Raw genomic sequence first — 21,721 nt, forward strand, 5'->3', positions numbered from 1 at the left:
ATTTGATAAACATTATTATTTGAACAACCTAATTAATTTGACTGGTATTACAACTCTGCTCTCCAGACTGACATCTAAGTTACCTTTGATCTGTGAGACTGTTCATATTTTAAATATTAGCCTTAAAATCTATTTTTTTATGTTTTATTTTGCAATGCCTGCTGCATAAAATTAGTTGGTTGCGGAAGACAACTCACTCTGTTTGGGTTTGTTTTGCACCGGCTTATACCATGTATTAAAACCACGCCTGTGTGGATTGCTTCTGTCAGTCAAATCAGTTATGCACAGCTGGCTTTCATTGAGCAAGCATGAGAAAATAAATTCCAACTGACACTTCTGCATTTCATTTTGTAATGAAAACATTTCAAACGGTTTTATCTCCCTGCAATCCAACTGTAATAAAATATATCAGAACTCGATCAACCATAAATATGTCTGTCTGATAGGTTTAGGAGTAATTTTAGATTTCTGTATTTAGTTTTTGTATGGCCTTAACTTAAAATGTTAGTGTAGGCTAGCTTTGGGTGTTAGACTGCTGTTAGGGGTTTTAGTGAATAAATTGACGATTTCCCAACAGAAACATTGTTAGGAGAATTTAAAAGTAATTTAAAATGTAAATATTGTTTCCCAAATACAAATTGGATATATTTAACTTGTTTGCTGCCTTGAGAATGGGTTTCTCCTGTACCAAAACTGTATTTTCAGGATCTCTCCAATTCAGAAACATTTGTATGTGTTTTTTTTTTTAAATCTGTTTTTAATTACCATATTTACTTCACTGCCACTCAACGTGCAATTTCACAACTCCAAATTAAAATTGAAACGGTCAACAGACAAAATCCAGCAAAATTCACAACCAAAACAAATGCATTTGACTTGTCTGTACTGGAGATTGGGACTATTGATTGGCCTAACAGTACTTGCACTTCAAATGAACTTTGCCGAGTTCAGTCAATGAGAGACTGAGTGTTAACTGGTGAAGAAAGGCAGCCTTTTTAAAAGTTCTGTCCACATCCAACTAGTGTTGAGGTTTCCAGTATATGGGCCTGTAGAAGCGAGTGGAACGAAGTGAGGTGACAGCTTTTCAGAAGATGACATTCGGAGCCGCACAGTGTCGGTGCGAGTCAGGTGAGCAGCTGTGGCTGGTGCACAGTGTTTAAGGGGTCACTAATTCTGATGGCAGCGTGTTGTCGATGGAGACGCATCATCACCTTCATCTTTCGTCTCATAAGGGCACTGAGAGTCTGACGTTCATTCACACACTGACGCACATCAGGTAGGGAAAGAATAGACCAGATTAGGAGCATGGTCTCTGATAGGTCTCGACACTCTAGCAATGTTTACAGATGACACACCCATGTTTAAAACCATCTAGTAAAGTACTTGAACACCTGGATATAAACCAGGTCTATGTTGTCCATTCCTGAAGTTTTTGAACATCAATGAGTTTTTGAAAAATGCCTAAAAATAGAAAGGAAGGTCATGTAATTTGAAATTGCTGTAGTAAAGTCTATTAGAGTAAATTACATCCTCCAGGTGAAAGGCGGTATTAGAGTGTGCAATCCTGTATATTTGGATGCATTCGATGTGCTTGTTTTTCAGTTTGGGTACATCCAGAGGGCATTCGTGCAAGCTGGGTGGAACAGTGTGAGAGTCAGACAGGAGTGTGTGTTGAGAGCACACTTGATCCTGCCAGCTCATAAATTGTAAATTAAATGCAAACTAATTTTCGTCTGTATGCACAGATGGTTTTCCGATCTTGTGCTTGATTTCCTTGCTATTTAAACACACATGGAGAGCGAGTGAGACTGATAGAGAGTTTCTGTTTTTCTGAACCACCCCTTGCATAACTGATCAGTTCTCCCAAAAGCAAACTTACCTAATAATAAAGTCCTGAAGCTTCTCGGAAAGGGAGGAGTGTTCAAGTTTGTGGGCTAGAGATGAAGTTAGTGTACAGCCTAATACTTAAATGAAACAATCTTTGAGTATGAGCCTCATGGAGTAAACTCTAATCTGAAGTTTAACCTAACACTTCAAGAATAATTTGGAATACATTCTTTAAAGAAACCAATGCAAACTGGATACTGACTAACCAGTCAAAAACAAAGATGCAATAAAGCAGCCAAACAACATGATGCAATGTCATTGGGGAATAACAAACTAGGCCAAATAAAGAGGTGCTTAAAAACAAACAAACCCAACAACTATTTTGTAAAATGTGTTCTTTGAGAAAAAACAGATAGTGAACCACCTGAACTCAGCAGAGTAACTGTCCAGCACGTCTGTCTTTCTACACAATGTCCCTGTGCAGAGTTGGACTAAATTGTTCCAGGCTCAAGTAACATATTACTGAAAATGGGCTGAATAGCATCATTAAATGAATGTAAAACTCCCAGCTATTAATCTAAGAAAAATAATTGGACAACTTTGTTACTACTCTGTGTGAATGCTTGCTTTGCTGGAGATTATATTAGGTGATGTTTTGCACCCTCTGAATTCCCCAGAGGAGCAGCGGGTCTTGCCAGATGGGAAACTGCTAAGTGCAAAATCATGTAGCAAAAGGTTATTTTGAGCAAAATAGGTTGACAATCAAGCTAAATGGCACTCCAGGGTGTCCTTTACTTCCCTAACCCAGCTCTTTCAAGGTCTTGTGTGTTAGAGAACATGTCTCTGCGGTCAGGTATTCATTTGAACACGTGCAGAGAAACTTTGAACCAAGTGAGCCTTATCCTTCACATTTCAACAGAAGATAAAAATGTAACCTTCTACCACTTTAATACCAAAGGTTAAGAAAACAGGGTCTATTTGTAAAAAGTGACAAACATTCTGTAATATGAAATGTCTGGAAAATCTGTGCAATAAAAAAGTCCTGAAATACTGGCACTCAATGAAGAGAGACTGGTCTTGGTTTTCATATCAGTGCTGTGTAGTAAAGCGTTTTGGAGCCTCTACACTCACACATTTGTCTTGCCACTTCAGGGGGTTATCCACTGTTTTCCTTACTCACGTCTCTAATTATTGGCTTTGAAACATGTATCCTGTGGCACCCACTGCTATCTCGTCCACACTCATTTTATTTCATTCTTCAGACGTTTTTTCTTTCCCCATTTAACTTCATGAGACTGCATATTTGACAATATTTAATTATCCCAGTTTAGATAATGGCCTTCTTCTATATGCAAAGCAGCAATACCCCTGTAGATTTATTTTGAATTAAGTAGTATTAGTCGACTGTGAGCTATATTACCCTATTAGAACCAGTCGTACTCCCTGCTCACCAGCCATCTGTTAAATCCCCACAAGAAATATATCCTTTCTTCAGAAATGGGCAGAACCAATTAATATTCCAGAAGCCCCGCAAGTACAATAGTACTGTGTTGTAATTGATGGGAACTTATTGTGTATAATATTATGTGTTGTTTATAATTCTTTGACAATGTAACCTATTTAAGCTTGTGTTTGTGCCTGGAAAAGTAAAAAAGCAGTTCAGAGAAATCCAGCTCAGTACTAGAAAGTAGATATCTGCTATCTATGAGACAGAAACTGTACACAACGCAATGAAAAGATCTTAAATTCACTTTGCAGAGAGGTAATCTCTATTCTTCTAGTCATTCACATCTACTATTGTACGTAGAATACCAATGAATCCGCCTAACAGCACTGCTCACTCTGCTTGCCCTAAATCTGTGAGTTTCTACCTGTTTCAGTTCCACAAGAAGTTATATTTGTGTAAGAAGTTTTTTTTTGGCAGAGTGGCCCTTTTGTTATAATAATAAATAAAAAAGACTGAAGTGCCCTATTTTAATGTTATATATCTGTCAGGATGGCATTGTACTACTGTAATACATGAATCATTTTTCTGGCTGGTGTTTTGTTCCAAAATAGAAACCTCAGTCAAGAATATTCAAACTATTCAATGTAAACTGTTACGTGTCACATCCAAGAGAGTGTGCCTTCTTCATTTGCTCTTCTTTTGTTAATGTTTTTACTCTACACATGGCTCCTGTAAGTGCAAATTTGATGGAACAGTACCGTGTGATCTTACAGAGGAGCCCTGGCTTTTGCAACAGTGCATCTTGCTGATGCTGTGACTGGAAAATATTAAATGGACATTGCTCGGTTCACTGACAGTTGACCTGGGACCCATGCTTTTCATATGAACCTCCGAGTGCCACCACAAATGGCCCTTCATTAAACTGAGAGACACCTCATGCTTTCGTTTTCCATACATGTCTTATCTCAAATTTAATGGAATCCAGTGTCTCGTTTAATTTCAGATTTTACCATGTATGTACACATCGAAGCCACTTAAAAAAAATAAATAAGTGGTTTCAATTGAATGTCGTACCATTTACCACTTAATTTATGGTGATTTAGTATCAGCGTGCTTTTAGGAGGGTGAAATTGAATGGTTTGTTTTCTGTTCTGCTCCAGATAAAACATTACATTCTCCAATTTAACTAATTGCGTCTTTGTGCCTTGAAATGTTCTCTGAAATATTAAAATCGTTGTATTTAGATAATTATAAATGGTGTCCTTTGATAAAATTCGTTCAATAATAGTAACAATAGTTGGCGGAATATGATTACATCTATTAGCAGAATGTAGAGATATAAAACAGTTTTAATACTGGTAAAGTATTTATAGCATGTTATAAATGGTCGGAAAGTTGGCATGTCAGGATAGGTTTCCTGCTGAGGGACTTAATCGTTTGCTTATATTTAGCACAGCTTCATATGAGGGCTTGCTTGTGAAGTTCACTTTAAAAGGCTTTAACTTGAGCCCTCGGTGTAAGAGCCCTGTTAATTCGGCAGTGAAATGTTTTCAGGAGAAGGCAGGAGTGTTGTTGCTGAACGTAATGCAGAGTTAAATGGACGGATGGGAGAGGAAATCTGAAAATGAAATGTTAATGTATTGTAATTATATGTGCTGTATTCTACCTGCTCTATCATCACTTACCCTCTGGGAGAGGAATTGAACCTTGTGTGCCATTTAAAATTCATATTCAATTATCCCCTCCAGTAGTTTACTAATGACATTTACTGCTCTTAGCTACACTGTAAAAATGTTTAAATTGATTGGTGGCATGAAAGCATGACAATCACCTTGCAGGATTTCAGCTGCATCTCGATGCATTCGGGTCAGCTTTTTATTATTGCTGTCCTAATTCTCCAAATATATCTGAAACAAACAAGGCACCATTCATATAATGCATATTTCAAACCAAAATGAGTGTTTAATCTATCCAAGTGTATTATGAATGATTTTTATGCAGATTATTCACTTTCATTTTGGTGAATTCTCATGTATGTTTGTTCGAAGCTGAATGGTTAAATAATACAAATTAAAATTATCAATCCTACAGGGTTCCTTCCTCCATTTTAATTAAAATATAGCTGAACAGATGTATAATGAAATGCATACCTGCAAAATGATACAGCTTAAATTAACATGATATATTGGGGGAGCGGTCTTTTTTTGCTTTTTTTTTTTTTTGCTTTAAACATGATAAATATTGCAGGTAATTTATTTATTTATGAACAGATAACGCCTGTTATGAAGGTTTTAATATATTCATCAAAACACATTCTGGAATATTCTATACGCCCGTTATTTCTGGACACAGTAGGGATAGTCTAACTTAATGGCAGTTGGGCATCTGAGCTGTGACACTCCTTGACCGCCAACATCCTGCGTTAGATTGTTTAAACATCTGTGAAATGCATCTTGAGGTGTGATGTTTATTAATGTGCCGTTTCCCGTGTTCTCTTTTCCAGATAAGTTTAATGCCTACGTGACTCTGAAGGTACAAAATGTCAAGAGCACAACGATCACAGTCCGTGGGGATCAGCCGTGCTGGGAGCAGGACTTCATGTTGTGAGTATCCTGGAGCTCGGCCAGGGGGTGCTTTTTTTTTTCCTGCATGCAATATAGTGGAGATGCCCAATCCTTGTGTTGGTATCTTGGAGTCATGAGTGGCAAAAGGCCTGAATTCAATTTTGTCTCAGTTAGGAAACAATTGTTTGAGTGAGACAGAGGCTTGGAGTTTGTGATTCATATAAATCTCTACCAAGGAAGATACAAAATAAAATAAATCCCTAAGAAATGTCAATGAACCACATGTTTCTGCGAGGTTCAGTTCTATTTGCTTACTAAAACAGGCTAATGAAAAGCAAGATGCAGTGTTTTTCATTCTTTGGTGGGTGCTAAATTGGTTCCATCGCTGCTGTGCTCATAAATGTATGGCTAATCTTGCCATTGCAGTGCATCTGTGTAAACTTTCCCCCCTGATATCTTATCTTGGGAGGCTTCCAGTTTATTTGCCTGGTCTGTCCCAGCTGCACAGCAGGTTATCTGAATTGATTCACACACACTGTTCTTTGTATTGGCCAGACAACCTTACATTTTGCTTTTGCAAAGGTCTAAGCTCCACCTATAGATGTTTGTCAGACAGATATCAATGTTATCTTGAAGTTAATCCTCGACACAGATACCCACAATGTGTGTGTTTGTGGTCAACAGTGCCCAAACAAAGACAGATGAGAGCTTACAGGATCAATAATAATTCAATGCCTTTACATGAGCATAAGTGAGCATTTTCTAGTTCCTCCCTTGTAAACATGGAAATCTTATTCTGATAGTTGACTGCTTGCTGACATTCAACTTAATATCTCTATCCTACCAGTGCCTACAAGTGTCCTACACTTTCACAAAAACATACACAGATGTGCACAACTGAATTATATCAGATCTTTAATTACATTGTCAGGTAAACACACAAAAGTGTCTTTTTAAATGCTGGTAATTCACTTGTTTGGACTGTCGTACACATTGAGGAGGGTGTTGTGCTGGCAAGGTCGCACACCTGTTCCTTAAGTATTTTGAAGCTCCGTGAACCAAACTGTCAGCCCAGTCCTCCATAGATGAGTCATTCAGGCTAATCAACAGACTGATTTCACATCCTCTTAAAATGAAACACAAAAGCACATTTGTTCTGATTGTCAGGAGAAAGGGGTAATAAGTAGACCTACTAATTTAGAGGCTGCCTTACCATAAAAGGTCACAACTGTCTATCTAACCACAACAAAACAAAAGGGAACATCATGTCTTTCTCAATAGGTATTGTTTTTTATCTTTTGAAACTGAACAACAGTGGTATCCCCTATAGATGTTGGTAAAAATACACCCATGGGGAATTCGATAGTTACATTCAAGCAGTCATATTTTATTTGATTGACTAAGAGTTACTCCCAATCAGTCAAAAGTTGTTCAATGATCTTTGCCATCAGAAAATATATACTTTATTTAATCAAGAAAGGATCTAAAGTCTTGAGTTGTAGATATCCATATATAAATACAATAAATTTTATTTGTCCTCCTGTATTAAAAAATCTGCCACCCCAGATTAAGGCTTGCGGTTCAAGCATGGAGTTCAGTCAGAAGGCAGTAATGTGTTTAGATGGGATTAACAGCTGGAGAATGATTGGAAGCTTCTCTGACACAGGAAATCCCAGTGTGGGAGGAAATTTACATTTAATGAGGGAGAGTAGATCCGAGTGGGAAGAAGGCCGATCTGCAATATGACACAAGCCTTGCATACACACTTGCACATTCAGACAGGGTACAGCACACCTACCCATGACTGGATAAAGCAATGTGAATTGACTGGCTACAGCAGTCACACTGTATGGCAGGAAGGCACTGAGGGAGGCCTCTTTGAGTCTTCTGTTTCTTATGCTACAGCCTGATCTCTATGGACCACCAATTCCCTTTCATAGTCTGATTAAATGGAGGGCTAGAAAAACAAATCAGTAGCTTTGAAAATCCCATTGACTTGTTCAACTTTGAATCCAGTTTGAACCTAATAGGCAGTTTTCGACATATTTGTGCTCCAGTAACATGCTACTGGAAATGTTGAATTACCATATTCAGAGTTGAAAACATTGCCTCTAGTCCGCTTGTCTACACGAAAAGTTATTTTTGGCATCAGAAATGTAGTTGACGCATTAAGTCACTGGATTTCAGTAGCAATCATCCTTTCCCTTGCAGGAGACTTTGCAGTCTGTAAATTATAACCTAAAGGAATCCATTATCCAATATGACCAATTGTGTTGAAAATCAAAGTAATCTTAATCACAAATCCAGAAATGTTTTATTTTATTATGTGTGTTCCATACAAGTCAACATTAGAACACATTGATGCAAATAAATATAGGCTTATTTACATTTTTTATACACTTTCAGCACTTTTTAGTCCTGAGAAGACTTCCTAGAAAACGCATTTATTTCTGTGCTGTTTCTGAATTCACAGAACCCACAACCTTACTCTGACCACCTTCTCTTCCCTGTCTGGAATTTCACGCTGCCAGGAGTGTCTAGATTATCTTAATTTGAGCCTCTCTCCAGTGCCTGTGCTGCTGCAGGTCTTGGCTGTGATTCTCCGCGAGTCTCGCCACGATCGTCTCCTGGGATTAATTAGGAGGATTGTGAGAATCGCTCTTGCTGTAATAATCTTTCAGCCTGAGTTCCCTCTAACACCCCTCCATTATTTTATACAAATCCCGTTAGCATGCTGGGACTCTCAGACCTTCGCAGCGCTAGTCTATTCTCCTTACCTGGCCTCCCATACAGCCTACGAGTTCAGGCTATGGCGAATTAATTTTGTACCCAATACAATCCATAACACTCCTGTGGTACCTGTCTCTGTACAGATCCTGCCAATTTGTAATGTGTCATTGCCCCCATTACAAATACAGTTAATTGTTACAGTTAGTAGACTTTGTACAGTTTGACTGCTTTTTGTACATACATGCTGAAAATGGCATTTCCCACTTTTATGTTTCGGTTGCTTCTTCAATGCATGCGAGAGTCAGACTGAGTGATTATGTAGGACTTGAGGAGAAGCTACAGTGATGGAGTAGATCCTTGTTCCTGTGGCTTCTGCTTTGAACAATTAGCAGGAAAACACTATGTAACACAAGCAGGAGTTAACAAAGGCAAAACTCAGACTCGCCCTTTCCACATTGCAAAGTAAAATCAACAAATTAAAAGTGGATTCTTTACAAAGTCTTTTCTTTCATCCTACATTTGGTACATAGTAACCCAGTAATACACACACACTTTTTTTCAAATGGCATCTTGTGTTTTATCTTGTTGCTGTGTATCCAGAAACCAAAGCCTTTCAGAGAATCAAGATAATTTGCTTTGTGAATCTGCTCGGTCTTTTACGGCCTGGCATCTGTGGGATTTATTTTGTTCGCATATTAGCATTTCAAAACCCAGTGGTCTTTTCATGGATTCCATGTGAGACCACGTGGTTGGTCCTCTTTGTGTGATTTGTTGCTGAAAAGGCAAGCAAATAATCAACATGGATAAATATTCAAGTTCAGATTTTTTTTTTTTAGTTTTTTTTTCTCGGTCTGCGTCAATTGAGACTTGCAGTGTCAAGACCATTCCCTCAACCAGAAGTGGTTTACAGTTCTGTTCTCCTAGGCAGGGGGTGATGGAAGAGCTGATACATTCATACAATTATAGTTCTCTCTCAAGAACAAGAGTATATTAATAAGCTGACAATCAAAAAGGCAAAGGATTCACAGAATGTATGACCTTTTCCTTTTTCTCCTCACACAGTGCGTGTTAGTGAAAGATGTAGTTTAGTGTTTTTTTTTTTATCTTGGCCTGAGACATCCATTCTTATAATGCAAGTCAAAAGTGCCTGCCTGGGTCTTCATTATGCTAATTCTGTATAAAAGATGCACTGAGTGATACTGTCATTGACACTGTGTTCCTGTAAGAGCTCTCTAAGCCATTGTTCTTAGCGCCTGTAAGACAAGCAAGCACAAAGTGACGCTTAATAAAATGGCAGTGTTATCATTTGCTTTCTTGACTTCGAAAAGAACACATTCATTGCAGAACCGGAGCCTTTTGTCCCCATGGCCCATTGTGAGCACTCAAGACAGATGCGTTGCAGAAGGTTTACTGTAAAGTTGACAGAGCAACACAGGCTCCTGTTTCAAAATAAACAGCTGGACGATATTTTGTTCGTCTGAATATGATCTTTCACATGGATGTTTATTTGATGATGTACGATTTCTTTTTAACAATGTGCGTGTTGCATGGCTCACTGGCTGTGTATGATCGCTTCAGTCTCTTATTGATGTCATCATGTCTTGCCTGCTGTTTTAACCAGGGCTCCTTTTGTAAAATCGACTAAACTAACATACACATTTGCCTTGGGTACATATCGGCGAATGACACTAACTTGCAGCTTCTGGCATTCTGCGTCTTCGAATGCGGGAGACTTGTCATCTCGATTAGATTAATGACATCGAGTTTTTCAGATGTTTTTCCTGAATTTTGCACATTCATCAAAGTCTTCAGCTCAGCTTAAGTACATTATCTTATTACTACAACATCAGTACTGTATCAGAGCACAGAAATGTGGCCTAGAAGACCTTTTACATGTTTGCAGAATCGTGATATTGGATTTTGACAATGCTGAAATATTTCCATTCAAGCCCTGGACAAAACTACTAATACCTACTTCATGAATTCAATAAAAAACTAAAAAACTGATAAAAACACTGGTCATATTTGGGGGAAGCAATTTCCTTCTCAACTCATGCAAATGTAACGAAGTAAATAATTGAAAGTGTTCTGTGAAACTCTGTGTTCTGTCTTTCATCAACATTTTGTAACCAGTCAATGCTCTATATTAAGGAGATTTATACTGTTAATACAAGCAGGAATCTGAGATTGCTTTCAATTCACATAGAAAAACTAAAATGTCAGAATACATAGCATACTCAAAGTGCAAGTATTCTTCAGTTTTCAGGCTTAGGGTATAGGCTAATTGATAAAGTAAGGAAAGGATAAAATTCCCCAAATGTTGTGGTTAAATTGGTTAACACATTGGTGTTCATAGGAAGTACTCTATATGTAAACCACATATGACTCCCTCACAATGTAAGTTCCCAAAGTGTGGCCTGGGGGCCAAATGCGGCCCTTGAGTATGTTTGGTGCAGCCCCCCAAAGCCAACCTTTAACACCCCCATTTCTGAAAATTTACTATATTTTTAAACTTTCTACAGATTTTCTGTTATAAATTGCACATATAATTTGTGGGAAAATAATAAAACAACAAGTACATTTCATACATTTTCCCTAACAGAAATGTATGGGAAATAAAAAGGTATGATTTGGGACATACAGTGAGGGGAAAAAAGTATTTGATCCCCTGCTGATTTTGTACGTTTGCCCACTGACAAAGAAATGATCAGTCAACATGCAAATCAATTTATAAATTTTTTGAAATGCGTTTTTCTGGATTTTTTTGTTGTTATTCTGTCTCTCACTGTTAAAATACACCTACCATTAAAATTATAGACTGATCATTTCTTTGTCAGTGGGCAAACGTACAAAATCAGCAGGGGATCAAATACTTTTTTCCCCCACTGCATTTCATTTTCATTCATTTTCGACTGCGGCCCCCCCATTCCTTGCAACCTCCGGAAATTGGCCCTCCATCACCAGACATTGGGAACCCCTGTTGCATGCTAATCATATTTGAAGCCATTCTAAGAATGTTTTTGTGTGTGTGTGTGTGTGTGTGTGTATATATGTATATGTATATATAACACACAATGTAATGTATTTATAATGTATCAAACTTTAAAGGTGCACACTGCTCTTACCATTTTCCATGTTTTTTTTGTTTTTTAAAGCTCACATTGTGAGTTTGAGGCTGGCAACACATTAATAGCTCATAATATCAATAACTACAGGGACTGCATATATTACTCTAAATCTGTTTAAATATGTTAGTAAATTATATTTTCTAATACATCCTTTAGACACATTTTTGGCTCAAGATTTAAATTACAAAGAAATGGAATCATTTTGTTTGATTTTTAATTCTGTTGCACTGTGTTGAACTCTTTAAACGATTTAAAGATTACTTTATATATTTTGTAACATTGCCACTGCTTCATTGTCTTTTGATTAAAAAGAAAAAAGAAAAATTGACCATCAACATATAACATTATGGATATATTTGAAAATCACTAAGAAAAACAGGATTAAGACACCTGTATTAGCCTAAATGGCAAAAGTTTTCTTATTTGAATGCTTCCTTATGGTGTAAATTGTTTTCTAGTAAAATAAGCAGCCTATTTTTTATAGTTTTTATAGATTACAGGGCCATTTTTCACAGGGCGGTGAAAGAACAAAAAGTACTGAAATATTTAGGGACTCCAATTAAAATGCTTTGAGGCCAGAGCCAGTAATGGGGTTATAATCCAGAAAAAATAGTGCATCTGGCATGGAGTGACCCATTTACAGTATGTTAAAAATAAAAGATGTGTGCCTGGTTGAGCTATGGAGCGTCAGAAGAGGTCAAGAGATTACAGCTATTCATGAACCACTTTTCATATTGTACGCCTTAACACAGACGATTTGCCAAGTTGCCAAAAACCCTGTTGTTCATGATGTATTACTCAATTTTTAAAGCGTAGCAGTGTGTGTGCTGTACTAGTTTTTACGTATTTAGTCATCTGAACGCGAGTGAGTGTTAATCACTTGGCATCTTCACTTTTCAAAATCAAAACCCCTTTGCCTGATGCTGGCTAACTGGTCTGAACTTTTGCTCCAAATGTGTCCTTAGTGAGCTAGATATATTGGTACAGGACGAGTAAACTCAATATGCAGCTGGATTGAATTAAACTTCCCTTTATATCCTCTAAGGACCTGTCAAATTTGTGTCATATACAGGCTTGTACCGAGATAAGTGTCTGGGTCCAGGGAGCGATTCTCCCAGTTATTCATATATACAGGATATAACAGCCTTGAAGACTTTGAAATTGAGTCGTTTTTGAAATAAATAAATGAAAGGCAGAACAGTTGCTTGGAAGATGTATACCATAATGCATGGTTTTTGTTCCAACCTAGATCTTAATTACTCAATTGAATGGTATATTGCTTTGTTAGGTCAATTAAGGATTCAATTAAGCAATTAAAACCTCAGATTGAAAAAACCCCAGTAGGGAATGGGGTACTCCAGGACTAGCTTGAAAACTACTGCCATAATGTAATAGTCTGCATTTAGGTTTTCATTTTATGCATTTATTAATCTGAACTAAAATAGCATTTGTAGTTGAATGTAGATTTCAGTCAGCCTTCCCAGGGATTCTTTCTCCTCAGATCCTTATTGTGGTGAGAATTTTTATAACCTGAAGCATAAAGTTGTTTCATAAATAAAACCAATAATGAAGGAGCACTGAAAATTATGCTGTGTCTTGTGTATGTTTTATGGTAACCCACTGATTCCCAGCAAAAGCGTGACAGAAAAGCACCTTTAGTGGTAGATTTCCTCAATCCAAATGAAATTGAATGGTTTCCAAACCAAATGGTGTCGGGAATCTGGTTTGAAGTGCACTCAGCTGCCGTGGCAAAAGGAGAAGTGGCGGCCCCTTTCACAGCGGGCAATGAATAGGCTCTCGCTCAGATTGATAGATGAAATTGAGAGGAGGAAATGTTGGCAGAGGGTCACAATCAGCTGCCAAGATAGCCTGTCTGCAGGGAGGCAGGGCTGGAGCAACAGAGGGAGGGAAGCCACTACAGGAGGAAGGGAACAGGGCTTCCTACTTTGTCCGTTAATTATTTTAAATGAGGTAAACCCCACCACTGCTGGAAGTTATATCCAAAGTACTTAAGAAATATGTCTTTTTACCTCGATAAGTTTGATTCCAGACCTTGTGGAACTATTGCTAACTTTGTGGGCATCACCCACAAACAAGTGACTTGGGCTCAGTGCGTCATTCGATTTCTAATGCCGTCTGTGTCTGTGATTGTAATGACAACCCACAGAAAATGTGCCAATACCTGGGCATCTTTATAGAAGTAGTAATTACATTTTTTGTCTGGTCTGATGACTCTGAGCAGCCCCTATCATTTTGTTCTGTGGCTTTTTGTGTGCAGAGTTTATAACATCCCCTTGGAGATTACTTGGCCCCACTAAACTAATTTCACATTGATGTAGTGAACCTTTGCCTGCTTTTTGTATCTTTGTTGGATGCTCTGGTAGTCATGATATGATAGTCCTCAGTTTTTGTGATGTATCAGTTTGTGAGCTTGTGTGCAGCCCTCACTGTAGAACTAATTTCCTGCATCCTTAAAGGCTGAAAGAGTTTCTCTATTTTGGGGAAACAGCAAATCCTCCTTACCTCATCCCTGACCATATCAAGGACCTCCATGACCACAAGCAGCTTATTTCCATGGCTGACATGGAATTTGCAGGGTCAGGGCTGAAAATCTCCAAGCACATGTAATTGCAGTTCACCACCACAGCCTTCCATCATGGCCTGAGGGCTGGGTTGCATAATCCCTCCTGCATTATTCACCAGGACAGTGTAAATAAAACAGCGTCTTCCACCCGTGTGCTGGTACCCTCCACGGGGCTCTTTGTAAAAGACAATAAGCATTTTAAAAGAGTGACATGTTTGAATAAATAGGCTTTTCCTTTTGCATGGTAATCCTTATTTGAAAATGTACCTCATGAAAATAAACTACACAATGTGGATCTTAATTAGATGGGAGGAAATCGAGGGAGGAAAGATGTGGGGGATAAGAGATGAGCAGACTGATCAGTTTTATACATTAAAAAAAACATTTTATTTTTGGAAATGGAGGGAAGCTAAGTCATTGCCTGCACTATGAGATTATCTGGAACAGTTTAACATTACTTGGAAAAGATGAAGAGATTTGAAAAAGCAAGCAAGTAATAACTCAGTTAAAAATATGAAGTGAATTTTCTGTTTGTTCTTCTCAGAATATTAAATGACCAACAAATCTAATTTAGACCCTGCGCTCCATTGTGCCGCCCTGCTCACTGTCCCTTCACAGGGAAAATCACCTCCATCACATCCCACTGCGATATAACAAGCTTGACAGCAACCATCTGACGCAAATACAAAATTACACCTTTCCAGGAATAGCCCAAAAGCTATTTTACTAAGAAATGATTCAATTTTTTGCTTTTATTTCTACCTACCACCTACCATTTTCAGTGTTGACAGTAACGTTTCTTAAGTACAGAAGAGAAGACATTTTTTAGTGTTCTTGTCAACTCCTCTGACCGATTGAAATCATACTGAAGAAATATGGCATACTCTGATAATGCTTCTAATTGTATGTAAGCTAATTGTAACATGTATGTGCAGAGAATGCATTTCACCACCTCCCGTCTGTTTCCGAACTGTTCTGCTAAGAGGTCACTTTGACCTCATTGTAATTACCATCCCAGTTCCGGTTTAATGTTGGATAGGAGGGCTTCTCTGTCGTTTCAGTCTTGGTCCTTATACGAGACTGTAACACCCTTGTAATTTGGTCATCATTCTATGCCACCAGCCTCGCTACCCTTGGAAAGAAACTGCAGAGTGAGCACCATAGCTGCGGCTACGAGTGTTGTAGTACTTAGAGCTGGAAGAGTTGGAAGGCAGTGCAGTTGTCCATGCAGCTAAGAGACCTATACATAGACAGTGTGGTTAGAGAGTAAGGAGGTGAGGAGGAAGTGTGCTGGGTCACTGAGAGGAAGTGCACTGCGGTCCAAAAGTTTGAGAAGCTGCAGTGGGGGAAATATGACTTGCCATTATATTGATAAATGTATGCATTAGTGAAATAAGGCGTTTAGGCCTATATTGTCTTGCTCGAAATTTCAGTCCAGTGATCCAGTAATAATTACATTTTATTTGCTTTCAGTATACACATACTGTAGCAAAGAAAAACTAGAAGCACGTTATCATATTATTGCGGTATTTTGTTCACAGGAGAGGACAGGTATCCCGACAATTTGTTACTCACTTTTCATCATCAGTGACAAATCATCACCAACAATTCACGATGGACAATAAGTCACTGATTGCTCAACAACAAAAAAATGATTGTTTTCTCTTAGAAATCACTACTCATACTCACCAGTTATTGCCACAATATATCATAAGCTGTGCTAAAAACAAATATCACTATAATCAATCATAAATAAGATACTGTACATATTCACTTACAAATTACATAAATAAAACCCCAAAAGAGCTATTAATAAACTAACAGATACAGTAAATATTCAATTAAGTAGCAGCATAAAAAAAACCCAGTGACTTACTGTCTCTTTTAATTTTGGTCCGATGCTTCTTAATGTCCTACAACGATTCCAAAACAGCCTTAATCCTAATTAAATACTACGGTAGTTGTCTGTTTTTCAACTCTTTATTCTCACCCCTAGACTTTGTTTGGTTGCCAGATACTGAATCTTCAGTCAGTGCTGGTGTGGTTTTGTGCTCATGACAGGTTTGGCCACTAGAACCTTTTTCTTGGAGAGCAGGCTCAGCCTTCTGGGGCAGAACAGGATGGCTTTCCTCACAGGGGGCAGTGTCTTCTAGGGACAGTAGCAGCTTGTAAAGTGGGGAGTTGCACATCAGTATAGGCTCCCATTGATCATGCTTGTTTGAGCAGTCCTGGAGGCTGGGAGGCTGCATGAAAGTTTGGTTTGGATATAAAGAAGGCGGGGTCCAGCAGCCAGTCGGGGCAGGGCTGACTTCAGATCGTGTGGAGCGAGGAACAGAGGGGGCATAAGTGTACATCATGAACATCTCCTCGTGGTCTTTGAAAGGTGAAAGGAGGAGAGGGGTCCCGCAGGTCGACAGGAGGGTCAGAGGGGTAAATACGGGGGAAACCGGGTCCAATCTCCACTCTGGGGAGGTATGTAGTCTCTGTAAAGGAGAAAAGAGACAATAGACAGTGTTGTAAGCAGGGATTCACCACTTCACAATAAACATCACCATTTACATGATTATAATTCTAAAATATATATGCTATACTTCCCCACTGACATTTCCTATATTTGACATCATTTAAATTATTGGTAATTGGTATGATTGTGCTTAAATTACATTGTCTATCATTGCTGCATGTATTTTTATTTTTGTTTTTTAATAACATTGGTTACATTTTAACCATAAAGCATAATTCATGTTTATATTTTAGTAATTAATAAAGCATATATCCTAAATCACAAGTCTAAATCTTAGAAGACTGATTAAGTTTTGGACTATTTTCATATTAGTTTATTTATAGTGATAATGGCATCTGTACCTGGTTTAATGAAGAAGACCTGTCTATCACGGTCCGAAAACAACATTTTCTTGCTTGTTTATAAATTCTAATTCCTCTTGTTAGCAATGAGTTGTTCTTCAAATCTGTATGTGAAGTGAATGGCAAATATTTTTCTGATCATACATGAAGATTCTTCCGTTTCCATGGACATTTGAGTAAACAGAACTTGAAACTTTACAGAATGTTGAGCATTCTACTATTTTTGTAATGGCTGCATGTCATAATGGGAGTCACCAATACATATCACATAAGTGCTAATACCTTGATTGATTGATTGATTTGTGTATTTAGTTGAGATATTTCTGTGTTGATTTGTTGATACATCATAGTCTATATAGGGCATGTATTGTGATTGGAAAAACAAATTAGCATGTTTTGTTACTCCTCAGAATTTCCTGAAGTGCTTTACAGGCTAGGTGGCCCAGCGTGCCAAAAATCAGTGCCCCTGTCCAAACATGCGTGAAAAAATAAAATAAAATGGAAAAACAAAACTTTAAAGTACAATTGCACATGCTCCGCCCCCTGCTCTCATTCGCCATGGCTAAACCCACTCCTTAATATGCAATTCCCCTCCCCCTTCTTTCCACATTTATGGCATTCCAATTTTCTAATAAGTGCCCTACCTTATTATCATTTATTTATTTATTTATTTATTTATTTATTTAGTGTAATCCCAATCAACATTCAGTGGGCATAATGGTGCTGTATTGTGAAAGGATGTAATTAGGTGTTCACTGATGAAATGCAGTTGTTTACAAGTTGTAATTATAGCTGCAATCTCAGGGTAAGTAACCCAGAATTAAGCCACAGACTGTGAAATGAGCTGAAGGGAATGCTAATTGACTTCATGTCTGACATCCACACACCTTGTGTCTATTTCTGATGCTGAAATCATCCAGGTTTGAAGGCTCATATTTTAGGACAAATTGAGCTAAACAAGCAAGATTACTCTACAGTCGTAAAAGCTTGCAATGACCTACCTTCCTAACTTTTTGAATTAACTGTATTGTCTTAAAAACAAGAGATGTTCTTTGTATCACAAAATAAATGTTTCAAAAGATTCTCTCCATCCAGGCTGAAATTCTATTTATATAATAAAAGTAAAATTATGTATAACTTGTTTGTTGTTGTTTCCCCATTTCCCCCCAACACTTTATTTGTGTGTTATTTTTCTAAAGACATTTAGTGGCTCAGCTGTCTTTTTATTGTTTCTTTGTGTTGGAAAGAGTTTGTCTTTCTTTTGAGAGCGTTTGAAGAAAGGAAGCCTTGATGTTTTATGCTGCCTGTTTTACAATAGAATATAACTAGACAATCTGTATCTATGGAAACCTGTAAATAGGCAATTATCTAGCCCTGCTGATGGTTTGCATGAAATAATAGACAGAAAACAGATGTGAGGGAAGCTTTTGATGCACTGAAGAAAAGGTTAAAAAATTAACAAAAAGGCTGTCATTTAGACAGTTTTGTTTCAAAGCAATGACACTGTCATTTTTACAGGAAGACAGCAGTGTCACATGAAGATAATCAATGTTTTAGAATGCTATTAATAATCACTTTTATTCCACCTGATTATACTGGTGCATCGCACAGCAGGTGTGTGTGTCTGTATGATGAGAGATGTATATTTATACAGAGTCAAAGTGGTACTGAAGAAACATATGCCTTTTTTCCACTGGCTAAGCATCCGGACGCGTCCGTGTTTTGGGGCCAGTGAACTATCAGTGCCAGACGTGTCCACCCAAGCGCCCGTCACCCATTGAGGAAATGATTCGCTTTCAGGAGCGGAGGTGTGTGTTTGACTTGAGACACAGGGAAGAGATCGGATGCATTGTGTCGGAAGATATAATCTCAAGTGCTGTGTGCCATCACAAAGAAATTAGTTTTATTAGCAGCATGGAGTGAAATCCACGTACAGAAACAATGACCGCTTACAGTTAATATCCGAGTGTATTAAAAACCTGGATTTCACAGGACCGGTGCAGTGCCGTGACGAGTTAAAAATAAACTGAAAGATAATAATCGGATCGTAGCAGCCGATGTTCATAATATTTTATGAACAACTGGATGGTGTTTCAGGCTGTGTTTTGTGAATGGTGTGCAGGACAATCCACAGAGACAGTCAGTGTGAAGACGAACACGATTCAGTTAATGTGTGCCCATTTACAAGTTAAATGAATGAATAATTACATACAGCAGATCTGGGTTTCCCTCTAAAACATTAAGGACTGGTTTAATAAATGCATCCATAAGTCCGTAAACGCCATGACTGAGACGCGCACACTTTAGTTCAATTATAACCTGCTATATTATATTATAGCTGGATGATTAATCATGAAATGTGTGCATTTAGTTTCAACTGTAACTTGCCCTGGTTAAGCACGTCTGCTAAGTAAATTATAAATAATACGGCAAAAAGTATTGTTTGCCATTACAAATCTGCAGACAAAGTAATACATTAAGGGAGTCACGCTGTGCCGTTTAAAATGCATATATACTATCACAAATGATGATGATAATACTAAATAGCAAAAATGTAATTATTGTTGCACATGGAAACGTATTCTTATGGGAACATGCTTGTCGGAATATGCTGTTGTCTACACGTTTAGCTCTTCCTAATCTCTCAACAGAAATGTGTATTTATTACGCTGTTTACAATCATGTAAAGCAGAAATAATAAAATTGACACAAAAGTATTTTCCGCGTCAGGCTGTATCGCTCGTAGTGTCGTTCTTTGTTTTTGGAAAAAAAAAAAAAAAAAAAAAACACAAGCCAAACCCTCAGCCGCTGCTCCTCCCATCAGAGGGACGGACTTCCCCAGGCCTGGTTTGACCGAAAAATCTCTGGGACACGTCCGGCATGGCACGGCACGGACGCTTAAGCCAGTGGAACCGAGGCATTAGATATTCAGATGTAAATAATCACAATTATCAGAGTTTTCCATTCCTAATAATTTGTTTGCCTGTTTAAATGTATTATATTAAAAAGCAAAGATCACTGATGTAATATACAATGTGACGATTTTTTGGTAAGCGAGGCACACTAATGTGAAATAGTTTAGAATGTGATTGCCTTATTCAGACAGTTTGGGAGCATCTCAGTTAGATTACAGGTGTTGGTAGACAAAGACTTTCTGAAAGCGGGAAGAATTTGCTGCTTGACTGGACTGTGGACAGATGACCTGATTATCAGTTGAGACTCTGAGAGGTCTACTCTCCCAGTGACTTGCACCAGAGCACTCACACTGTTCACACCACTTCACTGTAATTCGCTCTGCACTACAACCTGCAAAAGGGTTTATGTTGTAAATATATAGAGAGAGCAACGTCTTTTCTGTGATCTCAGAACGAGATTAAGGTGATGGCTGTGTAGGTTGAATCTATGATGGATAGATGGATCATTTTTTTTACTTGATTCTGTCATTTCACTTAAACGTTTCTCAGACTTCCTATTATTCTATGCCTGAAGCTTTGCTACATTGGTAGCAGCTACAAAAAGCATTATTCTAATTTTCAGCTATGGTTCAATAAACACGTGGGCTTTAATCTAATATTAAGAGTTGTAAGTTGTGGGATGTTGCACTGAGATACTTAATATGTGGTTTTAGTTTTTGCTGCCTTCAGAGTAATGTAGTTTTAAACTGTGTACTGTTGACAAAACCAGCACTTTAACAAACTGCAGGCGAAGTTATTTACATCTCTGTGTTAGCTTTTTTAAACTGACATTTTAACTTTGAAAGGTTATAGGGACTGATTTTATTAGGCAAAACAGGTTTTTTGCCAGAGGCTTTTTGTTCTCAAAGAGGTTCAGAACCGTTCGCTCTGTTTGTTGAAGGAGATTAATGATCTGACTGAACAGGTTAATTAAAATCCACTATTAAACACCGCTAACGATCCCTGTCAGATGTTGTCTGTAATGGTCCTCTCCTTCTGCCACACAGCATCCCTGATTGATTGGAGACAGAGCGAGACAGTAAAACAATGTGCCCAGGCACCGGCTCTCCTCCTGGGCAGCCTGTCAGCAATGGGAGAAGAACCGTAAGCCCAAGGCATATTGACTGAGCTTGACGGGGATTAATTGATTTATGTCAGTCATGTGACTCACTTATTTTCATTGTCTTTAGAAGCACTTGTTAATGGGCAAAGCAGAGCTGGACAAATAAAAATCCATACATTTTTTAATCTACTCACATCAGCACGCTTTACTTAAGAAGGCCACGCAATGGTGTCCCATTTTTATTATGGTTTAAACAATATGTCTTTCCTCTTCTTCAATTAACTATCACCAGTATCTCACCTGTATGCCCTCAGCTGAAATGGGCCACTGTGCTGGGATAGGCTGGTGTGTGCTGTGAGGCTGACTGTCTGTGATTGCAAACCGCAATGTCAGAGCCAACAAAAGACCAGAGTTCCCAGTAACTCCAGCTAGCCCAGATGTCTCCAGGCACTTTAGTGTGGCAAATTGGGGTCTATCTGCCAGCTAGCTCTGCCTCCTTTACCAGTCTCTAGTCTCTCTCTTTGCCCTGGCACAGGAAGCACCAGAGTATTTTTAAATG

At 38.2% G+C, this 21,721-nt stretch overlaps 1 protein-coding gene across 3 annotated transcripts in view; it reads left to right on the forward strand.

The window, feature by feature from the left end:
- unc13bb (unc-13 homolog Bb (C. elegans)) overlaps positions 1–21,721 on the forward strand; it is a 191,330-nt gene that overhangs the window by 50,054 nt on the left and 119,555 nt on the right. For all 3 annotated transcript variants that reach the window (XM_066710678.1, XM_066710679.1, XM_066710680.1), the window contains exon 3: positions 5,778–5,877. In XM_066710678.1, the coding sequence (XP_066566775.1) occupies positions 5,778–5,877 (100 nt within the window). The remainder of the gene's footprint in view (positions 1–5,777; positions 5,878–21,721) is intronic.

Source organism: Amia ocellicauda, chromosome 8, assembly GCF_036373705.1.
Source record: "Amia ocellicauda isolate fAmiCal2 chromosome 8, fAmiCal2.hap1, whole genome shotgun sequence".
Lineage (NCBI taxonomy): Eukaryota > Metazoa > Chordata > Actinopteri > Amiiformes > Amiidae > Amia > Amia ocellicauda.